This window comes from Xiphophorus couchianus, chromosome 18 (assembly GCF_001444195.1).
Source record: "Xiphophorus couchianus chromosome 18, X_couchianus-1.0, whole genome shotgun sequence".
NCBI lineage: Eukaryota > Metazoa > Chordata > Actinopteri > Cyprinodontiformes > Poeciliidae > Xiphophorus > Xiphophorus couchianus.
In genome coordinates, this window is record NC_040245.1 from 21,791,792 (window position 1) to 21,809,846 (window position 18,055).

Consider the following 18,055-nt stretch of genomic DNA (forward strand, 5'->3'; position numbering starts at 1 on the left):
CAATGTTAAAGTTTTTAAAATGGATGGTTTCAATCTGGATCAGTTCCAGATTTAAACGCTACAGCTACAATTGTGTATGAAGCGCGCAGGCCTCTTCTGTTGCCTTTACATGTTATTTTCTCTGTGACGTCTATTGTTTCAGTTGGAGATTGCACTAATTCTGGCTCTTTTAGACCATATTCATGAACGAAAACTCCAGAATATAGACATTGCGACATCTTGGCATTCACTGCCTCATCTAAATTAATGTGAAAAATGTTTGTACTTCACAAACAAGCAACTGCAACCTGCCGTCATCAGACAGTAAGCAGGTTGACCTGGGGTTTTCCAATTGACCAAGTTTATATTGCATTAAGGCAGTATTATGAAGTCTTGGTTATTTTAAGAAATAAATTTTACCCTTTCTAAATAAAGAAAGGGTAAAATTTCTTCAATCAAAAGGTCAATCATTTGAATTTCTCTCTTAGACCCACTTCCTCCTTTATTATCATTATTATTATTATAGTCACAGTTCTGATTACAGACGCTCTCAGTGAGTGCCAGCTGACCAAAAAGAAAGATAAGAATGATGTTAATATAATGAGCAATCTGTATCCAATCAATTGTGATTAAATACATTTTCCAAAAAAACCAAGCAGAGCTTGTGCAAACTAGAACTCAAAGTAATGGTAATGGCCCTCGTAATGGAAAAGGAGACAGCACAAAGGCAGCAGGTCACACCATGGAAGAAGAAGCAGAAGCTGAGTGTACTGGTTATTGTGGAGAGTCAGTGATCCATGGCGATGACATAAACAGAACTCAAAGTGTCATCTGTTTCTCTACAGTCACGGTGGATTGAGATAATGTTTGTTATGAATTGGGGCTCTACAAATAAATTGAATTAATTTATTCAGTTCTTCTGGAAAAAGCTTTCCACAAGGCTTAGGAATGAGTTTATAGGACTCTTTGATTTGAATAGCATTTGTGAGGTCAGACTCTAATGTTGGGTGAGAGGGCTTGCCTCATAGTCTCTGCTCTAATTTGGCCCTAACTTTTAAATAAAAAGTATTTTTGCTGTGAAAAAAAGTCATGATTCACATGATGCTAAAAAAAATAAATCAATTCTGGATATGTATGCATCACATACACATCTTTTATTAAAACAAATACCAATGACATGTTTTGGAAATAAAAAACCCCACGACTTTCTGGTATTCCAGATATAAAAACACACACATAAAAAATATGTGACATTGTGAAAATGGAGCCTTTTATTCCAAATATGATTTAAAAGAGGAGCAATCATAGTCAACGGACAAAAACAGAAACAGCTAGTACATGGAAAACCATACTAACGTCTAATTAGCATGGTGTGTGTGTGTGTAGAGGCAGCTTAGTCTCGAGCAGGGGAGCAGGCACAGTGCATCTCATTCTGCCCCATGCATCAAGGAGGATGAGGAGGTAACATGAGAGCCGTAAGCAGGCATGAGAGAGGGGCTGTTCATGCTCTGAAGCAGCCTTTGTTGGAAGCAGCTCCGCTCTCCATCACCCCCCGCCTTCCTCCCCCTGCTACCTTTTTCCTTGTCCTGGTTCTAGGCAGGTAAGCCGATAGGAACATTGGACTCAGTCCACCTTGTTTGCAATGAACAAACAACTGATTCATGGGAGGGCACACAGAAAACAAAGCATGCAAGAGAAGAAAATACATCTTGGTGACAAGGAGCGAGAGGAGAAAAGGAAGATGAGTGGAAACAAAATGACAGAAGAAAAATTGGTACTTAACTGTTTTCCCCTGCTTGTTTCTGCATCATTTAGCCACATTTTTATTGTTACGGCTCGAGTCAAGTTGTTTAAAATCGAGTAGCAACTTTGATTCGCTTCTTGGTTCTTGTAAAACCCTCTAACATCTCAGTCACATGTCAGGTGGTACTTTGCAGAAAACATTTCCCTTAAAATTGATCTGTACATTGCACCCACAGAATTCTGATCCAGACTTGAAGGATCCTTACATTGATGATTGTGAACTGGATGTTATCTCTTGACAGCTTTTCTAATCCTATAATCTTCATGCTCAAGATTGATTCCTTTAGTGCAGCTTTGTTGTGCTCTGCTGGTGAATTATCTGTCTGCTCTACCTATAGAAATACTTAAAAGCTAAGGTAAAAATAATTCATTATTAGGATCAGTAACATAAATGTTGAAGTGAGTATGTCCATTTACTTATATTTATATTGCATAGAAAATTATACCAGGTTTAAGGTGCCTTCAAAAATTGTTTTTGCCTTTTTGTAATATTTAAATAAAATGCATCTTTAATATCAGACATTAAAAAACATGAAAACAAAATACAAAACAGAAACAGCCTTTTTCAACAGAAAGACTGTATTCATTGAGAGAGAAAAGCTGTCTAAAGCCAACTTGAGAAAATACAACTACGTGTCTTGCGAAATACACTTTCATCAACCACATTTCTCAGTGCATTTACCACCACCAATACATCACTTAAAGACAACCTCTCTGACAAAAGGAAAGATCTCCAAAGACAACACCCAACGATCTAAAGAAATTCAAAAACAGATGAGAAGAACAATATTCCATCTGGAAAAGGTCGCTGTGCCATTTCTAAAGCCACTTGAAGGTCAGCGTTCATGAGTGGACAAGAGTTTGAGCCAGACTTGCGACCATGGAAGAGGTCCAAACCCAAAATCACAGCTGACCACAAACACAATGACGACCCATCTCACGTTTGTTAAAAGACAACATCACAGGACCATTGAAAAATGATTTTTCTGCGAACCCACTCAAGAATACAGTAATAAAACCACTTGCTTCATCTTGGCACGTCTGGCCCTAAACTTTCAGGAAAAAAAATAATTAAATCATAGTTTGTAAATATAAATTCTGGCATGTTGAAGATAATCCTGTAGGAGAATCTCCATCCAGCAGTTTGTGGTCTTTAAATCGATGTTATACAGCAACACAATCCAGAATAATCGTGTTATTAAAAGGTCCATCTCTGAACGGCTCAAAAAGTAAAACAGAGTAGGAAGAGGTTTTTTTAAATGGTGTAAATCCAGGTATAAATATGCTTCGATCTGATCTTAAACAGGCCGTTCACATTTAAAAACATCCTATGTGAATAAATTAAAAGAATTATATAAACAGTTTGGCAGAGTTCCTCCTGCGTGGCGAAAAAAAACCTTGACAGCTATTGCAAACGATTAATGGCAGTTGTTGCCGGCGAGAGTGGCAAAACCAGTTATTAGATTTACAGAGCAATTACTTTGTTTTGTTTTCATACTGAGGTTGTTTTAGGTTGTAACATATGAAGTCCTGTTTTAAAAACTGAGCTTTTCAATGTCAACATAGGTGGTCTTATCAAAATAATTGTTTGACTGCCCAAATTTTAAATTAACAAAAAACTCTATATAATCACTGCACTTGACATTTCACATGTTGAGATGTGTTTTCGGCTATTACGACATTCCCTGAATGCGTCATCGACTGTCCCTATAAGTATGGATCTGCCTTCCAACTTTTTGGAGCGACCAGACCGAAGAGAAAACGCACGCACAAACACGGCGGGGTGAATGTGAGTGGTGTTTGCACATTCTCCACTGCCTTGAATGCCAGGGGCATACAAACACACAAAGCTGCATGCCGAGGGCCACAAAAGGCCACATTACTTCACCCTGAGTCATCTGCTCCTCTCTTGTTTTATGTCTATCCCCCCTCTCCTTTCCAAATGCTCTATTTTTTGTCCATTTTCCTTGCCCCCTGCATTTCATGGTTTTGGTTGGCATGTACAAAGGGGGAAGTGCCGAAAGCTAAAAACACTCAGTTCTGGTCATACGCCGAATGTTTTGATCACATTTATGTCGATGAGCCGCAGTATATTTAGCTGTTGAAAATAGACAAAACCAGATTAAAGCTTTTTAGCAGTGCACAAATACTGTTCACGCCAATTAAAATTCCAAAGATGCTTGATAAAGGATTGCTTTATTTAGGATACAACTGTAAGGCTCTTATATATTTACATGATGACAATTAAAGCGAAATAATTTTTAGCCATATCTAAATCTAGAAACAGAATCAAGAGCGCAACACTACATACAGTAAAACCTACAGTCATTCAAGCCTTACTTCATCATCCTACTTCCTCTTCCATTGGATTTGCTTTTACATAACTACAGATAAATCTCTGTGTAACTTGATCTATCACCAGCAAACTTTATATCTCAGCATAAACAAAACAGAAAACTATTTTCTGAATTGTACCAGTTTAAGTTTACCAGTTAAGGTTGTTGCTCTATTAACTGTTAAATCATCTTCTTACATTTTAAACCAATAAATCTAGTCATGTTTGTCTCACTGTTCCATCCTCCATATTGGTTTTGAGCTGAAAGTCAGCGTCTCAAAGAAACCCAGCCATCATTTAGAATCCTGATCACAGCATTTTTGAGTATTCTGAATCCCCAAACTCTCCTCCCAAAACATTCAGTCTATTCTGTGATCAGTGACACCTTCATCAAGCTATGCAGCTGCAGTTTGTAAACATCATGCACATCTCCTTGTGGGTAGTGTACAAAACTGAATTGTAGCCCTTCTACGTTATTTTGTTGATGTGACAAACTGATTTTTCCCCCTAACAGTCTAAATGTTCACAATTCACATTCACAATGTCCATTTATGATGTTCAAGTCAGAGTGCCCAGTAAATGAAAACAATGAACAATGTTTCTCATACTTAATATATCATCCACTCACAATTAACTGGAAATACAGACAGATATTAAATGCAGAGAATATCTAGTAAATCTTTAGATATTGTTATAAACCAGTTTGGTATTTCCAGTTATGGATCTTTTTGTATGATAACACAGTGGTTTTCCCATTTCCCCTCATAGCTATACTATACTCTGACACCATCGAAGATGTGTGTTTGTATTTAGTCGTGTACAAACACACGTCTCGTGTGTCGGAGCTGCACACACACACACACGCACATTTGCGCAGCTATCTTTGCGGGGACTTTCCATCGACTTCCATTCATTTCTACAGCCTAAACCTACCCTTACCCTAACCAAAACTCAATTCACACCTTAGTCCTAAATCTGACCCCTGACCTAAAAACAGCGTTTCCCCTTATGGGGACCAGGTTTCGGTCCCCATAAGGAGCAGTGTGTCCCCACAACGTAGTATATGTCAGGAAAATGGTCCCCACAAGGTATTAGAAACAAATGAACGCGCACACACACACACTCTTCACGTGTGCCCCTGACCAACCAAGCCCATCCTGTCAACCTTCACACTGACCCCATTGTCTGCTGCCTTTCAAAGGCCTGCCTTCTAACACACATTTCAGACATGCCAGATCATTAAAGAAAATAGTTTCAAGCCCTGCACTTTCTTAAGGTGTCTCAATGTTTTCTGAGGGGTCATGTATGTCATTTTCTTTTAGCAAACCTTGGATCTACCTTCTTTGGAATTATGTAACTCATTATTATCATAATTATAAATCACATTTACCCTCAGTTCAACAAGTCAAAGAACCAAGAATATCACAACTGCTTCTATGTCACTAATTTCAAAGGTAGTCATTAATTTACCAGTCCCAACTCTGCATGTATGAAAGGTTTGTTTCTCTACCCTTGAAAGGCCATATGCCCACTTTGCTATATTTTGATTCATCCTATTGTGCTCAAACAAACACTCAGCGGTAAATGCCACTGATTGCTGCTCAGCTCTGCTCATGGGTTTCCAATTGGACTATGGCACGAAACTGTTTTCACCATTACTAATCGCAGGATTAGTATCATAAGGTCTCTTTTGCTCTCAACGCGTGAAGGAATGCAGTGGGCTCAGGGGGAAAATGGGCTCTGAAAAGATACAAAGCTGAAAGAAAGTGTGGCTCTTCAACGAGAATCTCATTTCAAAAGGTTTGTTGTCAGCAGTCCTACGTCTTCTGATAGTTAACATTAGTGCAGGCTGTGGACAACTGGAATTTTATCTCTATGCATGTTCTTTTTCCAATCACAATCTCAGTCACCAATCTAGTTTCAAATACTTATCTCCATCTATCATCCTCGTCCTCTCTCAGAAGCTGACAAACATCCCTGTCCCAGCATTCCCTGTAGGAAAGTATGATTTGAATACTCAAATGTCCCAGTGTTTGGAGCGAGTTTGTCCCCGGGGCCCCCGCCGCCAACAGCTAGAAGACACCAAGCACGGTCGGTCATGCAAAGCTGTTCCGTTACCATGCAAATCATCAAGAGAGGGAACCGACACACACCCACGCATGCACACGCACACACAGTGGGAGACACGTTTGGGTAAGCAGAACAAACGAGTGTCGCTGTTAATCTCACTATTTAAAAGTTGGACAGTTTATTTAACTGCACTGCAATTTAAGTAGATCGAATAATGATGGAGCAATAAGCTCTAAGCTGCTGTTCACTGGTGAACAGCCATGTTAGCATAGTCTGATAAAGCCACAACTTGTTTATCCTCGTGCATGCACGCTTTCCTGAGTCATGGATATTGACTGACTTAAGAATTTACTGACTAGTAAAGGTGAGTCTTTATAAAACCACCATTTAAAAATATACACAGATTGGTGATTTTAAGAGACAGCTGAAGCACTTGTGGTGCAGTTTTAAAATTTCAATCATCATGGTTTTCATGATCTTTACTGGGAAACCTGGACCAAGTGTTGGATTACAGTGTGAAGAATACATATGCAAGAGAGTGTGGTAAACAGGAGGTAGTGTGTGTGATCCCAACCCCAGGGCTTCTTCTCTAGGGAGCGAGATAAAGAAACAGCAACTTCCAAAACGGAGGTGGAAACAATGGTCAGAATAGCGGGAGGGAGTGGGCCGTGGGGGTGGTTTAATCACAGCTGCGAGTCTGTTTATGTCTGAAAGGCGTAGAACGTGTTTCTGTTTAGCTACTTAGATTTCTTTGTGTTTGTTCAAATAACTCTGTCCTCATTTCCTTGCTGGTATCACAACACACTGGCAAAAAAAATACCTAGGCCTCATGCGACTCTCTGCAGCAGATTTTGAATGTTTTACTTCCCATGCAGCATTAGGCGCCAACAGTCTCATTGGTTCAACGAATCGTGGCTGTCCGTTCAGAGTGTGGCAGAACTCGTGGCAGGTTAGCTCGCATGTTTGACAATCCGGAAAGTTGACAGGGCGAACAGTGAAAAGGCCCCGACAGGTTCTCACTAGTCTTCAAATGCTTACGTAGTCACAGACGTACTTCACCCACACACTGACATCAACCGGAATCGCAAGTGAGGAATGACGCGGCTGTCAGAAACAGACAAACCGTTGGCACTTTTGATAAACTATGTCGGGATAGACGATATTAACGGAACTAGAATTAAGTTGGAGTTAGCGTTGGTTTTAAGAAACCATTTAATAGCTTTTTTTTTTTTTACTCATTAAAGAAGACATATAACCTTGAAAAAGTATTAATTTCACTTGCACTTTGTATTCTATTACATTCCAAATCACAAATTTTATATTTTATTTGATAGACCACCCCAAGGTAGTAGAAATGGAAGAAAACATGAAACATTGCTTTAACAACTTTTTAGAAAGAAAAATAAGCTAAAAAAACTGTGTGCATTTATGAGTACTCCCCTTTACTCTTATACCCTGAAATAAAATCCATTGCATCACATACCATTAGAAGTCACCGCTTTACTAAACCTGAGTTAACCTTTACTTCAACAAACATTGTGAGCAGAACTGAGAGGCTTGGTGGAGAATATTAAAGAAGAAACGGCATCATTACGGCCAGAAAAATACAGAACAGGCAGGTCAGGAGTGTGAAGGCTACAAATAGTGAAAAAAGAACATGTCGATGAACATTGCTAAACCCAAACCTACTAAGATGTGGCTATTCACCTAAATTTACAAGCAACTATTGGAGAAACCATCATGAGACCCATGTGACTTAGAAGGAACTTGAGAGATCCACAGCTCAGTTTGGAGAAATCTGGCTTTTATGGAAAAGTGTTTATGAGAAAGTCACAGTCCTATTTGCAGTTTGCTACAAGCTGCATAGAGAACAATAAAAAGGGTGCTATATGTAGCTGATGATTAACACTACAAATCACCCTGAATACGCCATGCCTTTTGGTGAAACAGTGGTGGGATAATCATGCTGTAGGAATGTTTCTGTTCAGAAAGGACAGGGAAGATGCAAAGGAGAACATGTTGTACAACATGTTGTAACGTTGGTAGACAAATTGTTTTCATTCAGAGGGACTGAATAAAAATCCAAAGCTACATTTATATAGTTTTATTTGTAAAAATATATGTATGCGTGTATCTCTTTATATATTCACTCACTTTACGTTATGCGCTACCTTGTTGTGTTAGTCTAACAGAAAAAAAATAATAATTCCAAAAATATGTCGTAACATGGCAAAATCATTAAGTACCAAGATATCTTTGGAAGGCAATGCATCTTCAAATCTTGTTTCCTTTGGCGCTCACAACATAATGAGGCAAGACTATGAATCGTTCCACGTGTTCGCTCCTCTGAAGCGCTTAAAAGAAGATCAACAAATTGCAAAAATATTAGGTGTTGAGAAAGGAGAAGCACTGGCCAAAGGCAGATGCCAAAAAATAAGCGGGTAAGAAGTTTTGATGGATCAAGGAGCGAAGGATGAGTCACAGTGAGCAAGGAAGTTGTTTTAAGGGGATCATAGATGAGAAGATAAGGTGAGGATTAACAAAGGAGGTTACGAAAGAAGAGGAGTAGTAAAATGTGGAGGAGGAGAAAGAGGAGTGGTGTTTTATCTTAAGTACCCTTAGGACAGGATTTCAGTTATGAAGAGAATTAGAATAACAAGAACAGGATGAAAAAGTAAGGAAGATAAACTAATGTCCATCAAATTATGCTGGGGCTAATTGAGGGCCTGTCGAGCAAGGAATAGATTGCATTAGTGCTGCTTTATTGTTAAATGAAGACAGACCTCTGTGTTCACAATAGTTTGTGTTGGATCAAGAGTGAGTGGGGGCTTGGGATGCAGCGTGAAATAGGGCAGCCAAAATGGATTTTAGTAAGCACTTTTGCCAGATGAAGAGGACATATGGTCCTCTAAAAGGTGAAACACTTCTAGTTACCAGAAGCAAACGTAGAGAGCAGCACTCCGGTCGGGAGACTGTAATGAAATAAACTGAGGCAAGGCAGAGTGTTGTTCCTCGACTGAGGAGTGAATGGAAAATGTGTCAACGGAACACAAGAAGGGATCCTGTGAATAAACAGAGCAGATGAGTCACCCTTTCTGGGATGGCAAGGATGACCACAGGGTGGGGTAGTAGGCACCCAACTACCTTCAATAAGCCTCCAAAACCCCTCTATATGTAGGTATTCCTGCATGAAAACACGCAGTCCAGCTCTTGTGTCACACTCAGTTGGCAGGGCCAGGACAAACCGTCTATTGTCCAACTTTCCCAACTAAAGCTACAGCTCCCAACAGGGCAGGAGTTTTGTATTTAGGGGATTTTGGAGGGCTCTTGACCACATGTGTTTGTGACTGGGATAAACAGCTTTGGAAAGATCCTGCTTAATACATCTTTTTGTTTGAGAGTGGGTATTTTTAGTTTTCTGCAAAACAAAGACATAAATTCTTCAAGTTGAACGTAGTTGTTTTGGACTAAGGGATTAGTCTAAATGTTATTTCAGTGGGTCATCACGGCACATGAATACCGTTTCCTAGATAAAAGCTTGATGAGTTCACGTTATATGTGCAGAAAGGCAGCCAGAGAGACTGTGGATGAACCTTTGAGCAAAAAGAAAGCCAAGGTTTCTTGGTCACACAGCACAGGTTTTACTGAGTTTCAATGTAATCTGCTTAGCTACGTTGCAATACTTTGACCCATATAGACTGAACAAATAATAACCTTCACCTGACAAGCAAAGTGCTTAAATATAACCATGGTGGCTGAGTGTAATTACCCTACATGTCATTAAATAGCTGTTAATTGCCTTCAATAGACAGTAGAACATAGAAATGGGCCTATTTCATGTAGGGGTTACTCTCCAAACATCCAAGTAAGAGTTTGGCATTGGTTGGCAGAAACCAGTAGAGGATGGTAAAATCACCTCTAAGAAGAAATGTAAAACAAATATTGTGTCAGGCTACAATCCTTTAAAATTCTGGGGATTATACTCCTGGTGTAATAAAACCCTATATGCTATTTGTGTGTGTGTGTGTTGTTTTTCTACCTGTTCAACTGGGAATAAATGTTGGGGTGTCCCATCTTTTTTCCTTCAAGAAAATGCATTTATTGTACTACATAATAATTATGTTAAATACCCAAACTTGTTCAAGTCCATAAGAAAACTCAGGATGTTGTAAAGTATGCTGAGTTGCTTTTTTTTTGTTTTTTTTTCACGACTTAGTTACATTGCCAATAATAACAATGACGACTACACAGAACATGACACATTGAATACTGGTGGATTTAAGCATTTAAAACGTTATGCCCTATATAACATATTAAGAGCACACCTTTCATATGGATGGAGCCCAATCAACTGAATGCCCTGCCATACAGAGTCTGCTTTACTGAGGGGGAGTTAAATACAAGGCGTCTGATACAGAGTGGGGCTCACTTACCAAGACAGAACCAAAAATAAATCTCAATTACCAAAAAAAAAACACTTAAGATATGTCTGTGTTAGAAAGCAGATGAAAGGAAATTGAGATTTAAAGGCTCTTACAGTTTTCCAAGTCACTTTTTTGTTTTAAAAAAAAGAGAAGCAAAAAAACCTGCGTGTTCTCATACATGCAATGTATCAGCATTTTGATTGTTTACTTTCACTTCTTCAGAGTCTCACGCTCTTTTACTAAACTAAGGGAAGCCGAGGCTGGAGCAGGCCAATGCAGTCATGCTCTAAAGGATCTCCACGAAATAAATTTTCGTCATTATTAATTTACTGATGTACATGTAACATGCTTAGTTGCTTGCAATTGATAGCATTTCTGTAGAACTTACATGAGATCATTAGACTTCTTTGTTGTTGTTGTTCAGAAGATGACAAATACAAATGTCTTCCACTAAAGAGAAGCTTACATGTATTTGGGAAAGATTGTTCACAGAATTATATATTCTGCATTTTAAGGCAGTTTGAAGGTAAAATATGTCCTGGGTCACAACTTTCCACTCAAACACCATGACGTTTGTGCGCTTTGTGAGAAAATATTTTCCCTATGAAGTAAAACACAGCCTTGCTTGTGGTTAACGTTAAGAGATGCAACAGAGACCTAAGCCAATGTTGCTTAGGGTACCTGTTTGTTCAGCCCAAAGTTGTACAAGACCTGACTGTCGGAATGACAGCGTAATGTGCATTAACCGGCACAGTTGTGAGTGATTTGCGTCAGGGTTGTAATTTTCACAATAATCTGAGGTTTCTGTGATCACTGCATTGCAAAATTCTTTTTGGCAATTAAATCAAACAAATATTGGAATCTTTATGTAAACAATTTTTAAAAAAACACAGCTGACGGCATCATCTTTTAACAGCTTTAATGAAAACATGACAACTGCTAAGACGTGCAAATGTTTAAGACTGACAAATGTTGCCCAGCCAGTCATCAGGCATGTGAATGTTAAAAAAGTTATCTTTAACAGTTTTTTTTTTCTACCAAAATATTTAACATTTCGCATTATTTTGATGCAAATGCAACACTTGCTGTGCTTTTCTTTTTGCGTTTACTTTCTTTCATGGCTGCTTGATCTGCCAGGGAAGCTGCTAAGCTGTGAGTGGGTTAGTGTGTGTTGCTGTGAGCTTGCCGCCTTCCTCAGCCCCCTGATCCCTGTTGAATAATCATAAGACACCACACCTGACCAACCATCAGCATGGCAGTAAATACACCCAGATTTTCATTTCTGTGTGGTTGCTTTTTTGGTTGTTCAAAGAGGTTTCAAGAAACCACAATGTGAGCAGGGTCTGTACTCCACCATCATTCTGGGTTATTCTGTCATCCGTTTGGGATTGTGTAGTAATTTCTAATCACTTTCGGCGGTGATTTCCCTGAGAACCACCAGTAAATTTATTTACCTACACATTTATCAGTATGATTGAGGCTCTGTTTGACCGGGGCACTGACACCAACATGTAGCATGATTGTCAGATACCACTTCGTTATCAGGGGCCGTGCAGATAAACTTTACCCTGTTAAAGCTGGTAACTTATCAGCCCCAATGTGACCGCACAGCAGGGTCAATCATGTTCTTGACCCCCACCTAACTTACTTCCTGCCCTTTGTGGTCACATCTATTCCTGACAGCGGTTTGTCACGGTGTGGAGCTGCTGAAGTAGGACCACACAAAGTCATCCAACGCCAGAGTTTTCATACTTCACTACTCCTAATGCAGTGATGCCTACAAACTCCGATGCACCTTGACAGCAGTTCTTGTTTCAGCTTTAAATCCCCATGGAAATTGAACAAAAGTAACTGTTTTTTTCTAGAGTAACTTTTTTGTTTTTAAATCATTTTTAATTGAGTCTGTGACTGTGTTCACAACACAAACTTTTAAACTGAAAACTAAAAGAGCACATAGTTCGCAGTAATTTAAACAATGCCTGAGAAACAAAAGTAATCTTATACCAATAACGTCATTCTGTTGTGGAAATTGTATTCAGATATTCCATAAAAATATACCAAAACTGAAAAAAAAAAAATATATATATATATATATATATATTTATGATTTTGGTTTTAAGTTAAAACGCTCTTCGATTCTGCCAGCCTCTTAATAAAAAAGTGTTCATGGTGCTTGAACTTTTACGCATTTTGCTATGCTTCAACAACAATTGCACAAAAATCCATGAGGGACGGCAGAGTCCCTGCTCGAAATTCTGTGAAAGAGGTGATAGGGGCCTTGTGCCAGAAGCCCATTAAAATGCTGTCTACATTGTTTTAAACTGTGTGATTGTGAATGGGAATAAAAATAGCAATAGGTATTTTGTTCCATATAACACAGTAGGAGTGTAACAGGTAAACCTTCTATGGATGCAAACTCGACTAAAAACCCACCTGTTTAGGATTGTATTTGAAACGTAATCAATTACAAATTTGTAATTGTAATCAATTACAAATTGACTTCCATCAATACTTTTGATGGAAGTCAGGTTCCATCAAAAGTATTGGACTTTTGATGGAACCTGACTTAATGTCGTGTTTTGTTGATTCTATGTTGCATCGTGTTTATGTGTTTGATATGATGTAAAGCACTTTGAAATGCCTTGCTGCTGAAATGTGCTATACAAATAAAATTTGATTTGATTTGAACAAACAGATTTTGGGGTAGGATTTTATATCATCAACCAGCACCAAACAAAAGTGCTTAATTTTGATGTGGGGAAAAGAAAAAAACATGCTGGCGTAGATCTGTATTCAGCCTCTCTGAGTCAATGCTTTATAGAAATCTCTTTCACTGCAGGTACAGCTACAAGACTTTTTATTTCCACCTGTAGGCCAACTTTTTTGCACGCTCATCTTGTCAAAGTAGCTTATGCTCAGCCAGAGTGGACAAAAAAATGTATATTAACTGCATCTTTCTTCACTGGATTAGGCTCTAGACTTTGACTGGGCCAGTCTAGCAAACAGTTAATTTTGTATGTCATACTGTTCAGATTTTTATTTTCCCTCCACTTCCCAAATACATGCTAGTTTGCACTGACTTCACATAAGCTCACAATAAAATGCACTGAAGTCAGTGGCTGTTAGCAGTGTGACCAAATATGGTAAAAAGTGAACTTGTGGCTACAGAGTATTGGACTTTTGAAAAATAGATTTTTGTCTGATAATACTTCAAAAAGGGAATTAGGTGGAGAGAACCAGTAATTTATTGAAACGTGTGCAGGGGAAATGCAAAAAAAGAGGAAGACTGAAGCTGAAGTGAGCTGGACATAAACACAGCACAACACAATGCAACGCGCAGCTGTATGTTTAGGCTTGTTAACCATAGGTGGAGGAACATGCAGGTGCATGACAGGGAAACACTGACACTGCAAGCTAGAACAAAGCCTGCTGCAGAGAAACCAAATAACTGATTAGCACAGTGGCTAATGCTGGTTGGAGAGAACTGCCACTGCTTCCTGAAAAATGAACATTTGCTGTAAGCTTAACAGAGCTTCTCTTAGCCAGCTCTGGGTAATCAGCTGATTGTCACCTGCCAGCCCGAGCGATGGATTAAAAACTGATATTAACTGCGGAGCCTTCCAACTTTATACATCCTGGAAACGGTTTAGCTGCCATGCGTGCCGCCGGCTCCTAAATAAAGAGCAGATTTCCAATAACACACATTGCTTCCTGTTGCACAGAGGATGTCACTGCCAACTCTTGCCTTTGTGTCAGTGTTTTGAGTTTCCAAGTGAATGAAAAATAATGCATGTCATTTTAATAACGTGCATGCGCAAGGACAAGGAGCTCTGGCATTTCGTCAATAGACCGCAATCTGTGTCTGGAACATGAAAAATCAGAGATCATTTACAGTAGATGATTGCCTGGTAAAAGGTGGGCCCTTAAGCACAGGGCACATGTTTTTAAAAAATATTTTTAAACCTTAGCCTGCTTTCTTTCTTTCAAAATTAGCTTTGATGTGGGAATTGGTTTTCTGTTCAACACGCACAGTTGCAGAAGTTTTAAATATCTGGTTGTTTATTTGAGATGAAGCTGAAGGCTTCGGGGATCCTCCTGCATCTTCACTCCTCCATTCGCTTTGCAAGAGACCCATCAAGCTACCACCACCATGGTTGACATGTGGTAATGGTGCATTACCGCCAGAAACAAAAAGGTTTCAAAGGTTTGAAAACTTCACTTTATATCCACAAAACATTCCAATTACTATTATGAAAAACTTTCCAATGTTGTCTAATTTAATAATTTGTTAAAATATTTACACTAAATCAGGGAATGGCGGCATATCCTTCGACATCTGGGAATTTCATTTTAAGAGAAAAACATCACTGGAAAAGCTAAATGACTGAAGCATTCATCAAAATCTAGCTTGATGTGGCTTGAAATGCAAAAGTTACTCTGTGTACAAAGTAAAAGGGATTTTTTTCCACTTCAACTTCAGAAGTGGAAAACCATAATAAACTCATAAGAAACCAGTCCACACCTTCAGAAAGCCAAATGACAACAAACCACAAATAATGCTTCCAAAATGAAGAATGTCTTTTGACGTTCATCTCATGAAACTCCAGATTCATTGATTAGTCTGAAGTTAATTTAAACACAGACCATTCATTTCGAGGACTATGACTCAGAGGTTGATTAAACCCCAAAATTAAGATTCCTGGGAAATTTTATTAATAGATACCACAAATAAATAACATTTTACCTCGTTTTCACACAAAGACCCACACAACCCACACAATGAAGACTGCTGACTTTCAAAGCTGTCTTACTTATATAGTCATATTCAATACATTAGAATATGAGTTCAAACGAGGCTCGCTTGTCAGAATAAAAATTCCTATTAAAAATAACAACCTTTATTAAATGCTCTTTTTGTTAAGTCCATGTTTCCATTTCAAATATGTTTCTAATGGTTTGATCTACTGTTTGTAATTTTACATTTCTTATTTTTAGTACTTGTAAGTGGGAAAATATCTTAACAGAAATAAAGGCTTTCAGATATCTGTCATTATGTGATTAATTTACAAAGCGCATTTCTGAGGTTCCAAAGTAAATTTTCAGTTTATTGAATGGGTCTGTAGTCCTCGACTCCCTCCTTAAGAAGGGCATTGCTACAGTAGCTAGCTGCTCACAGAAGGCTGAATCTTTGCACATTAACAGAAAGTTGAGTGGAGGGAAAAGGTGAGGATAGAAACACAAGAAGGGTAGTCACAGTTTTGAGAGAATTATGAAGTAAAAGCCAGTCAGGATTTGAAGGAGATTCACCAGACTTAAACTACAGGTGGGGCCGGAGCTTCCAGAGCCGCCACATTCATACTTAATCCAGGACAGCGGCAACAGCTGTCCCTTTCCTTGTCCTAAGCCAGACCTGAACCAGAAACAACAGAAGCTATAATCACCTCCATGTCACACCGCATTTATGCAGTAATTACTGCAAAAGAGACCCCAATCAGGTGTCCAATGTATTTACTGTACAGTACGTGGACATGTCGTGTGTTTTTTTCAATGGGATATTTTTGTATTCAAAATCCTAAAGTGAAATGCTCCCATAAAAATAATATCAAGGTTTAAACTTCTTTTAATAATTACTGACGTAGAATAACTTTCGACGATATTCTAATGTATTGAGAGGCACCTGTAGATCCATTTTTGTAATGAGGAGGCAGTTTACATGAAGGTCACAAGTGATGTCGCTGTGTTCCTATAAACAGCTATTTCCTGTGCAGCACATGTGTGGCCCCATGGGTAAACAGCTGGATGAAACCCGTCAAAGTCCCGCTCTGCCTGCTTCACAAACCCACCGCGGATGCAAAGCTTTCTTCCTTGCAGAAGAAATGTTTGAATTGCTATCATTTTTCAGACTTTTGTACATCTCCTTACTTTTTATTTTTAAAATGACAGTGAAAAAAAAAAGAATAATATTTTCACTCATGAATCTGGTTTCCGCACATCAATAAATCATACGCATTTTGTCGTTTCACCTGCAAACTTCCCCTCTCCGGTGTTCCCATGTCTTACCTTGGTGTCAACAATGGAGCAGGCCACTTGCTTCACATACGCCAGGTCAGCAGTCTGGGGCAGCAGGACAGATTCCCTGGTCAGACCAATTTGGATGATGAAGGACACCCCGTCTGGATTGCAAATCATTGAGGGAATCGTCATCCCAACGTGTCCTGCTGTCGGATCCACCATTGGAAAAGGAGCCTGAGGAGGCATAGAGGGCATGGATATGGGGGGCCCCGTCTGCATCACTGCTGAGCCAGGTGGGGAGGCCCCTGCTGGGGGGAAGAAGACCTGGGACATTGCCCCTGAGGACATGCAGGGGGTCGCGTTAGCCATTCAGAGTCCACTGGCTCTCCCCTGCCGACTGCCTGGAGCTCTAAGCATACACAGAGACAAGCACACACCCTGGTGAAGTGGAGGTTTTTCTGCGAAAAGTCACACTCATTCAAACTGTCCTGTTGGGAGAGAGGAAATATGGGTATCCACACACTGAGCAGAGAGTCCCTGTTCCCCCCTGGGTCGTTAGTCTGCCTCCCTCCAGAGGAGCGAGGAAGAAATTATTATCCAGGAAGCAGTTTCACGTCCTTTCAGGCACTTGTTTCACGTCGTCTGACTTCTGTCATTCTTCAAGCATGACAAGCTTGAGAAAAAGACGCACCGAAAGGGAGAAAGATCTGCACGCCCCCTCCCACCATTGTTGTTCCACCTCCACCTTCCTCCTTCAGCTCGGCTTGCTCCAAAGATGTTGCTCTGCAGAGCAAAAAGTCCAAAGCCAGCCGTGAAACTCCCCCAGCCGTGGGTGAGAGCAGGGGAGAGAGAGAAAACAATGGCAAACTTTGTATAAGTGATCTGCTCCAGGGCTGGGTAACAAAATGGCTTCCTTGAACAGGAAACCGTGAGAATGAAAAAGACCAAGAGGCTGCACTCCCTTTTACAAGTCTTGCCCTGTTTCACTTTCAGACCCAAGTGCAGGCTTCTTTTTGTGCGAAAAAGCAGAGACGGAGCTGGCTGATGTGAGGGTGCCTCCCTCCTACCCTTCCTCCTGCCCTCTCACCGCAGCAAAGGAGGAAGTAACGTGACTGACACCACCTGAAGCCAATAAACTTCCAGTAAGTTCCACCTTCTGACTCTAAACTCTCAGCAGACATTTCCCCTCCCTTCCCTTTTTCTCTCTCCTTCCACGGTTTGGGGTTGTTTGGCTCGCTGGTTCCGTCCCTCAGACGAGGTCAGCGCAGATCCTCTTACACCGCCTGAGGCGAGGGGGCCGCTCCGTGCTCAAACACCCTCCCTCCCCATCGCTTCCCCGTCCTGCTCCCAACTCCAATAACAAAGTTGCGTTCCCGTGCCTCTTCCACCACCGTGACGTCGTCTCTCTCTACTGTTTGTTGACCACTCGCAC

General features: G+C 39.9%; 1 protein-coding gene across 2 annotated transcripts in view; it reads right to left on the minus strand.

Moving 5' to 3' along the window:
- Positions 1–17,960, minus strand: part of prkd2 (protein kinase D2) — a 55,090-nt gene extending 37,130 nt beyond the window's left edge. Inside the window, exon 1 of one of the 2 annotated variants that reach the window (XM_027998942.1) lies at positions 16,672–17,960. In XM_027998942.1, coding sequence (XP_027854743.1) covers positions 16,672–16,992 — 321 coding nt within the window. In that variant the 5' untranslated portion in view covers positions 16,993–17,960. The remainder of the gene's footprint in view (positions 1–16,671) is intronic. The other variant, XM_027998941.1, reaches the window with a different exon arrangement.
- Between the last annotated feature and the right edge of the window lie 95 nt (positions 17,961–18,055).